Source organism: Hemiscyllium ocellatum, chromosome 12 (genome assembly GCF_020745735.1).
Source record: "Hemiscyllium ocellatum isolate sHemOce1 chromosome 12, sHemOce1.pat.X.cur, whole genome shotgun sequence".
Classification (NCBI taxonomy): Eukaryota; Metazoa; Chordata; class Chondrichthyes; order Orectolobiformes; family Hemiscylliidae; genus Hemiscyllium; species Hemiscyllium ocellatum.
In genome coordinates, this window is record NC_083412.1 from 23,791,522 (window position 1) to 23,801,496 (window position 9,975).

The 9,975-nt window shown below is 37.1% G+C and overlaps 1 protein-coding gene across 1 annotated transcript in view; it reads left to right on the forward strand.

The window, feature by feature from the left end:
- The window catches only part of wdfy2 (WD repeat and FYVE domain containing 2), a 42,378-nt gene extending 38,773 nt beyond the window's left edge, over nt 1-3,605 (forward strand). Inside the window, exons 11-12 of the mRNA XM_060833401.1 lie at nt 776-884; nt 1,542-3,605. Coding sequence (XP_060689384.1) covers nt 776-884; nt 1,542-1,571 — 139 coding nt within the window. The 3' untranslated portion in view covers nt 1,572-3,605. The remainder of the gene's footprint in view (nt 1-775; nt 885-1,541) is intronic.
- The last annotated feature ends 6,370 nt before the right edge of the window (nt 3,606-9,975 follow it).

A 9,975-nucleotide genomic window follows, 5' to 3' on the forward strand; every position in this document is an offset into this window, starting at 1 on the left:
ATCTTGCAGTCAGTGGCAAAGCAATGACGTTGCTGCTAGTCTTTAAGAAAACTGCCTGCAAAGCGATTTTTGTGAGTCAAACTTCCTCTTTCCTGACACCATTTTGAAACTTAGTGCCATGTCAATAAAATCACCAGTGCCAATGATGTCGTCAAGAAACTAATCGTTAAGGTATTCTCAACAACCGCAAAATAAGAAGTTAAATACTTTCTAATTCTTCAGTTTTGCTGATGATGAAAGAAATGATTGGAATGCATGCACGAATAAGATGAAAGTGAAATGTAAACTTTCAGAAATATTTTATGAAGTTTTTGTCCACTTTGGATGATCATTCAAAATAAAATAAAATTCTCGCAATAGTTATAATGTTGCTATTGTGCCTGAAGAAAGGGTGTAACCTTTTTGAGGATTTTCATGATGAAAGTAAGAAAAGGGTTAAAATTCTGTTATTTTGAATTAAATTCTGTTATTTTGAATTAAATTCTTGAGGGAACCTCAACAGCCTGTGATTATGAATGGAGAAACACAAGGTCAGCAACAGCTTTTTGGTTTAGCTGTGCATCTGTGGACAGACTGTTGACAGAAGTTTCCCTCAGTTTGAGGAGGAATAACTGAACATTTCCGCTACTGAAGGGCAAGATGGCAAATTTGAGTCTTTATTTTTATACTTAAAATTACAAATGCCAATCTGCTTGTCAATGTCTGATTTTTAAACATCCGTTTTTGCTCTGTCTGGATTTGTGAATGGTTTTTATTTATTTTTTCATGTGTGCAGTCGAGCACCGACAGCGACTTTCCATGACAGTAAGCACCATGTGGTTCATATGCATTATGATGTAACCAGAGGCTGGCTTTTGACATCCGGAAATGACCGGGTTATCAAGGTAAGGGTACCTGATGACCGTTCCTTCTCATCTCCAGTATCTCTGAGATCTCCACTATCTCTGAGATATGTGCAATTTATTTTCCCAATGGAATGCTACCAACAGTTAAACAACCAACTGTTGCCTGCTATGAAAATATTTTTCTCAGTGAAACTATACTTGCATCTGACTTTGGTTAGATCTCCTTCAAACTGAACCAAAAGCTTTCCAAATAAACCTCCAAAATTGCTCATACTACATTCTGCTAAAGTTGATGGCATAATGTTTTATCTGTTCTGTTCTAACCCTACAGCATAAACAGACTTCCATTAGCACTCCAGGAGGCTTACAGCCACCTGCTGTCTAACGCCAGTTTTAAACCATGGAATGTGGCTAAAGTGAGCGATTTCCTGATAAATATCACAGCTAAATCCAATAGTAGTATTTGTGTTTGATAACATGATCATCTTCTATTCGTCCCAAGTTTTTAGATTACTTACACCAGTGTTGAATTCCTTTTTTAAAAATCATATCATGAGGTTACAGTTATTGTAGCTGCGGTCATCTAGAGATGTAATGCTCCAGGGCATTAATGTTATCTGGTTGGTCTTGGTATGCAAGCAACATTACAAATCTTGCAAATGTGTTAACCAGAATTCTGATTATACTTCCTCACAGCTCTGGGATATGACTCCTGTGGTGTCATGACATGCTCTTGATGATCTTACAAAGGGATTCTGTCAAACAGGCTAGTCTACACATGGAGGATCAGTCTGCAGTGGTCATACAGTGTGATCACATCAATGAGGAACAAAGGAATTTTACATTTTTTGAAGCAACCTTCCAAACCCTGAGCAGTTTATGACTAGCCTAAAGTGCAATGATTCCAGAAAAAAACTTGGCTGTGAAAAATGAAGTACGGTTTTCCAAAGGGTGGTTTGTGCAGTTGAGGTGTTTGTGTAATTTTGCTGGAATTTATTTGATGGTGTGAAACAACTTCTGTGAACTGTGTTTTCTTAAATGCAGTGTTAAGTTCTGTTCATGTTATTTTTGTTTGTATTTCAATTTTATTTGTAACTTACTTGTTAACCAAACTTCATCCTTGAGGGCAAATCCTGTTTTGGTCATGTTATTAACAATAACTTTATTGCTGTGCAGGTTTACATAAAATTATTTCTCATTATGAACGGGAAATAATTTATACTGATAACTTGGATCTTTTTTCCACAGCAGAAGAGAAATCATTTCTGAAAACAGAATTGTGGTAAAGGAAGTGATAAAGGTTAAATTGTCTTGGACACTCATTTTCTCTGTCTCAAACAGTGAAAATTCCGTACTAAAAGCATTCCAAGTTTTCTCCAGTGATTTTAAAGTTAATCCAACTTCCTACAGCTGCAGAAATAGGTTCAGAAGACCAGTTCTTTTCTCTAACTTAAGGTGTAAATGATTAGTAAATACAGGTATAGCTCACAAGATGTGGAATGGAACTCTGGTCTGTCAGACGAATAGTGGTTCCAAACAAATTAACGCAACATATAGTCAGCAATGTTAACTACAACTGACTCAAACCTTGTTTTCAAGACTGTTTTACCGAGAATACGATTTTGATACTCAAAAAAAACTAAAATGTTTTCCTTGCCTCCGGATTTTATAATCCTTATTATTCCTTCCTTTTTTTATCCCATTGCCTCCTTTGAAAAAGGAAAGGCAATAATTGAGGATCAGTGAGTGCTTTTTACAGCTATGCTCCTTGTTTTCTGGGTTGATGCATTCTTTCTTTTGGCTTCTGCTTTTCTTTACAATATACTGATGAATTAACCTAACCCATTCTAATCAGAATGCATGCCGTCGTCTGGTGATCTGGCTAAACCCACTCTGTTGATGAGTGTTATAGTCTTGTAATACATTTCAATGATCCAGCTAGACCTATTCTGATCAGTAATGCATGTACTGTAATGACCAATGTGGAATTTGAAACTTCTGTTGTTAGTTAAATGGGCTTGTTTTACTCCTTGTCTTTTCAAATTACAGTACATTTCTTACTTCAGAAAATATAGTGGAAATTCTAACCACTTTCCTTAGTTTCTCATTGACTTCTTTCACCTCATTTCCATGTTGTTGCAATTCTTGGTGCTGACCCAGACACTGGCTGTCTCGGTTGTTTGTTGATGTAGCATGTGAGCCAATGTAGGGGTTCTTGCCTCCAGTTCTGAGTCATAGGCATTTGAACACATATAAGCTGTGCAGCTGCTTGATCCACACTGAAGCTGTTGACTCCATTCCTATTCCCTTCGTTTATTCTTCAACTCTGCATTTTGTTTTGGGTTCACTTTTTTTCTTTGAGTGGTGTATTTTCAAGTGTAAATGTGATCAGCCAGTCTTGATTGCAGAGATCCTCATCCACCACTGAGCTGACTCAGTGGACATTTTGAAGAGCGAAAGACTCTCATTACGTTAGTACCTTTTATATGCTCAACATTCCACTGTGATTCACAACTAAATTAGTTACTGTTGTTACATTGACACAAATGGCAGATGGATTACACACGGTATCAATAGCAACTATTTCACAATGATAGACCCTGTGTAAGGGACTGGATAGCTCAGATTGGCCTGGCCATTGTTACTTATTGTCATTTTTGCCACTTATATTTTTTCATCTTTAGAAGACATCATGTCCATGCTTGTGAGTCTTCATCAATTATGTACAATGCACATTAAAGCAAAACGGTTTTACTCAAATGTTTGCAATTAATCTTCATTCCATCTGCTGTGCTTGCTAATCAATATGGTGCAAGAAGATTGCATTTAAAGCACAACGTAACTAGTAATAACCAATTTAAAGCACTACATTTTGTGGAGCACAACACTGAGCAAATGTACATGGGAATAGGAGCAGTCCATTCCAACCTGTTGCATATCCTTGATACCCTTACCTTTATAAAAGCTACATTTACCGCCCAATATACCATGGCTACTGGGGACAAGGTCATGGTAATGGGCCCTAGCTTTGCACTACTCTGCATGTAAAAAAGGGTTATTTTCCCTTATTCTTCCTTTTTACCCACTCAAAATAGTTTCTCTGTTTCTGTCCTATTGAATATTTTTAACACTAAGCACTCACTAACTTCTGATACATACCATCTTGTACTAAGAAGCAGCGGAACTAACTTAAGGGACATTTATTTAAATCCAATCAGGATTTTGATTGGCATCTCATTTGCTCTCTGTGAATCCAATTATCTTTCAACTAAGGAACCTCGCCATTGCTCCAAATTCATTGTTGATTTGGTCTGTTGTGCAATGAGTGAACTTTGCAGCCAATTGAAGTGATGAATCATGATGCGCTAATCCAAATCTAAGGCATTTTTGTGATGAAACTTTTCATGTCGGAGCTTGGTGACCGAACAAAAGTCTGCCTTGAGAATTCCAACCCTTCCAGCCTTTTGTTAAAATTTGATTACACGTTAGTGCTGATGAACAAAACCCAGTCACTTTTCATCAGTCACAAGAGGTGAGGGAAATTCTGGCATTACAACACTGCCAACCAAACTAGATTCCAGATTTCCACTCTTCCTGTTCTTTGTGAAGAACTGCTTTCAAATATCACCTTGCAATGTCTTTGCTTTAAAGGACATGAGAAATAAGACCAGAAACTGATCTTGTGGTCTCTAGAGTCTGCTCCATACAACATAAACATGGCTGATATGACTTAAATGCACTTTCCTATCTATTCCCAATATCCTTTGATTCCAAGAGATCCGACGTCTATCTACCTCAGTTTTGAATATATTCAACAGTGGAGCATTATCAACAATTTTTTGAAGCAATTTCTTATCTCTCTGCAAAATAAATGACCCCTTTTCCTCAACCTGGATACAAGTGTTCTAGATTCCTCAACCATGGGGAACAACTTCTCAGTGCCTATCCTACCAAACATTTCCATTATCTTGGATGTTTCAATAAAATCACCGCTCATTCTTTTGAATGCTAGCGAACGTAGGCACCGTTTCCTCAGCCTTTGATCATAGGACAGTATTCATCCCAGGAACTGATGATAATGCAGCTTCTCTGTTGAGCTTCCAAAGCAAGTACATTTAAGAAACGATTAGCAATTATGGGTGAGGTCTTGAGGAAATCTACTCATTTACAAGTGTCATGATATATACTATAGAAGATCTGTCTGAAAGATAGCTCAGAGATTTGCTTCCTTCAGCATGTGTAGGCAAGAAGCAGCCAGAAAAGCCTGTTTGGCTACAGCATGCTGTAACTTACTTCAGCATAGCTGTTGCTATTGGTGATTGCCTAGATTCTGATTGTACATCTGCCCAAAGGCAACTTGTCATTTTTAAAGAAAAAGTTATTAATTAACTTGTTTGGACAAACTTTCACTGTCCAGGACAAAAATAGGAGGAGCCTTAGACTTTCATTCGCTGTTAAGCAGGATTTCTGATAAATGTATTGTCATTCTAATTCCTAACACTATCCCATAATATGTGGCAAAGGTCCTATCTTTGATGTTTTAAATTGTTTGTTTGTACAACTCTCCTAATAGCACAGATTGTGCAGCGGTCGCAGTGCTCCTACTGGGAGCTTCAAGTCTGACAATGACCCTGTGTCTGAACAGGTTGATTAAATAACTATAAATAGCACAGCTAAGGGCTCTTGTGGTACCGTGGTAGTGTCCCTACCTCTGGGCCAGAAGTACTTAAGTAAGTCCCACCTGCTCCAAAAGCATCCCTGAACAGGTTAATTAGAAAATATCGACAAACAGCACTTTTTAAATATAATTTGCATATCTTTCTGTGAAAGCATGTGTTTGGATACAAGATTAGTCTTGATGTTTCCCCTAGCTTGTTGGTTTACACTGTTGTATGTGAAAAGTAGCTTTGTGGAATCATGTACATCAAGTGCAGAGTAGAATCATTCTGGGTATATCACTGCACTCTAAAGTTCAATATTATGTGAATTTTAAATGAGTTAATTCTCAGAATCAACTGTGTTAAAATTCTGGACCTTTGACTAGATGTAGATTTCCCAGGAATACACTTTTAACAATGGACACAAGCTTGTTTTGTCATGTGCAGTAAACATTGAATAAACCAAAGGTGTAAAAACAGAGACCGTACAGCTGTCTTCGGATCAATTCTGATACTAGTTTTATATGGCAGTATAAATCAGGGATAAGTAATACTTCCAAGTATTGGGTTTTTTTGTCTTTATTTGTATTCTATGATTTTTTTTAAAAAAGGAAAGTGTCTCTTTCTCAACCAATCCTAAATGATGTGAACAGACTCAGTGGAGGCAAACTGACCATTTGCAAATATCTGTCTGGTTCCTTTTGGTTTTCACCTGTCTCTTAAGGTGCATTGTAAAATATACTTCTGGAACAATTGAGTCGTTTTTTACATTACTCATTGTGAAGTGTGCACAAGCACACATAAGATACAGTAGGAATTGTATCCCAATGTACTGTGGCAGCATGCCCCTGCAAACTGAGGACTCAGCCTAGGTTTTGGGTTGGAGGCCGATGGAGTTCATAGCTTTGAGCTATCTGGACAATCTCATATTCCGGCAAACTCAATAATATACTGCTGAAGATAGGAATCTGAAACTTGAAGATCAAAAACATGGCAAGCAACATTGACCTGAAATGTTGTTTCACCGGTTTTCTGCAATGCTGTTCTTCTGAGATTTCCTCTCATTTTCTCTTAATTTCTGTAGCATATTGCACATACCAATGTAATGGGTTAAATTATGTTGGTTTTATGACTGAACAAACTAGAAGTGTCGTAACTGTAGACCGTGACATTGTTCACTGATTTGGTACAAAGCTGGAGTAATGAGCAGTCAAACAATCTCATTGCTGCTCAGTGAGAGAAACAATGTTGAGGCAGTCCACATTGTGATCATCTCATGGTCTTGTTAAATGTGCACAGTTCTTCAGTATATTGAAGATTCTAGCTTCTGAAGGCTACTATGTGGACTGCATTTGGAACAGAACATTGGTTTTGGGTATTCAGATCTCAGAATTGTGATTCCCCTCCAGAAGTGCAGTATTGTCTTCCCAATTTGTGTGTGTGACATTAAGAGATCACCACCTTGTTGCTTTATTTCCCAGAACCTCTTGGTGTTCCACAAGTGTTCTTCTCCATTACTTTATACATAAAAATATTGCTTGTCACCAGCCAAAAAAAAAATCATGTAGTCCTTAACCTCAATGTTGTTTTCTTTCAGTAATTCAGTTTTACTTCCTGCAGGGAGGGCAAATGAAAATGTGGTTGCATGGGAAGGCAGCTGACACAGGAAACTTGCAGTGGTAGAGCTAGTAGAAAGCATGTATGGCTAATAACAAAAAAAAACACTTTCTTCACATTATTTATATTGTAAATATCATGTCTGCATGATTAGAAATAAAAATATTAACAGCATGATCAGTGTCAGCGAATGGGCTGTATCAATGCTCTTCCTTTACCTTTTTTGCAGTGGAACGTGAGTTTTGTGTGTCAAGTCAGAAGGCATTACAAAAACAAGACTTGTTACATTTACACTGGTTATATCTACTTAACAATTCAGATTATTTAATCTGTTTAATTTTGTTTTTTGGACCATGATATGTAAGGAGGAGCAGCAGATCAGTACCTCCACTCCTTTCCCTTTGTACCCTTTGTTTTTTGGAAAAAGATACCGCCTGATTCTACTGTGCTCGCTCTTAGATTAGGATTATGTCTCTTCATTCTTGATCAATGCAAGTATTTTCCTCCTTACCTCTATCCTACTGATTCCTTTAATCATTTTAATCACATTCTATCTGACCATCCCACAGAGTTCTGCATGTGAATGGTCTTGGCCTGACAACACTATTTAACTACGTAAGCCATATCATTCTGGTAACTTAGTTCTCTTCAAAGAAGACCCATCAAAAGCATTTGATAGAAATACTTGTGCATCCTCTTCCTCCCTCACCCTTCCTACATATACCTGTACATTATTGAGCTCATACCTTTTTAACATCTAGCCAGCAACATTGCAATTTCCATGGCATTAAAATTGCTTCCATTGAATTTACATATGTTGAAAACATGAGCTCTGCTTACTGCATTTCAGTTATTTAGCCAAGTGTGCATATGGTCTCCAGCTGAAAACGGAATTATGATCTGATCCAAATGATTATCAGTTCCTCTTCTATTTTTTTCTGAATTTACCAGCAGTTATATAGCCATGGGTAAAAACTTACAGTACAGAATAAGACTGTCCAGAAAATTGTGCCATTGCAAGCTTATCACAAGAACTACCTTACTGTGCTTTCTCCATAGAGTCCTTTATATTCCTGAGCTTTCAATATCTTGCTGTGTTTCCTTTTAAATTATGCAGTTGTCTCTGCAATAGCTGGGGGGGAAGCATCCAAATATGTCTTTCTGAAAACAAATCATCTTGTACACATTTACTCTTGGAAGAATGGAGCAGACAACTTAAAAACTGATTTATACCTCGAGCTAGGTTAATGATCTGATTACACTATGTCAAGTAAGCAAGGAGGACTAATTAATTTTACTGGCTGATTTCCCTTTTACAAGTATGCACAACACCATTTGAAATCAACTATATGCTGAGTGATTGTTATTTGTCTTGCTCTGAAATGTGCTAATTTTAAGTGAGCATTTTCAGCTAAGCTTTCCTAATTAATAAACATAAAATATAAGGTTTTAATCACCAGTGATAATTAGATCTTATAACTATGGAAAGGAAATCTGGAAAGTTGCTGTTTTGCCTGAGAACAACATTTGAATTTGATAGAATCTGAAATTTGCAACAAAGTAGTAAGTCGGCCTGTCTTGTGCCAGCTCCCCTAGAATCCCAATCTCTGCCTGTAAGTTCCTTATCCCTGGAACCTTTCCAACTAAGTCTTGTTTTAAATTATTTATGGCTTCAATATCTTTTCAGATACAATATTCACATCCTAATAACTCAATGAAGAAAAATCACTTTAGTTCTACTCTTTCGCTAATTGTCTTGAATCTGTGATTCTACTCACTCAACTCACCAAAGGGAGTACTTTTTCACTATGTATCAAAACTTCTCATCTTCTAAAAGCCTGTAAGTCACTACTTGACTTTCTCTTGAGTAGAATAGTACTAATTTTATCAATTCAAAACATAGTATCTTGTAGATACTTGTAAACTGTTGCTTTTATTTGAAAAACGATTATTTGTAATGTACCACAGTGTAAAGTCCATTTTCTACAATTTGGAGCAGTAATCTTGTGGGTAATTCCCATTTGTGCTTGTAGCAGTGATCTATGTAGCCTCTGGTCCCTTCATAATAATGAAAACACAGATATACATTTCCAGTTGGGTTATCTTACAACTATTCTGTGAGGCAAAGGAACCTCTTTGAATTCTCTCTCTCTCATGATCTTATACGATGGGGTCCAGAGGCAATCTGCTCAGGGGCTTTTCTCTACGTGGCTAATATATTAAAAGCATGCCTCACTAGAAACACTGTGAATAATGTCAGTATAAGCACAAAGTAAGTTGCCAGAAGGATATAGCTCTGTTTACAATGACTGAACTCACACAGAAATAGACCTCCACTCTTGGAAATGCAATTCCCTTCAGCAATTCTCTTCTGCATCTGTCTTTTCATAACTTGATGGTTGGATATACTTGAGGCATTTCACATAGATGTTTTCCTTTGTGCTCTAACCTAGTTAACTTGAAGAAAGGCTGATAGAAATGCTGAAATCTAATTCCAGAAAAGAAAAATTCTAGAAGCAAGAAAGAACCACTAAACTTGAAGTCAAATGCAACTATTACATTTATGAATATGCAGCAGAATTTCAATGTGAGTCTTTTTAGACTGCTGTACACTTTGTCACCATTATTTGACTGTGTCTAGTTTTTGTGTACGTTGTTTAATTAGCTCGTTTCCCAAAAGATTTGATAAAGGAAGACCGTCCATTTTAGTTGCAAACCCTTAGCTACACCGTTCCAATCTGGTTTCCACAGCTGCTCAGACCAAAAGTGTCCTCATTAAATGATAGTCCAGAACCCTGCCCATTTTACCTTTGATTTGAATCATTCCTGACTGAGCAGAAGGTTGTTCCAGAATC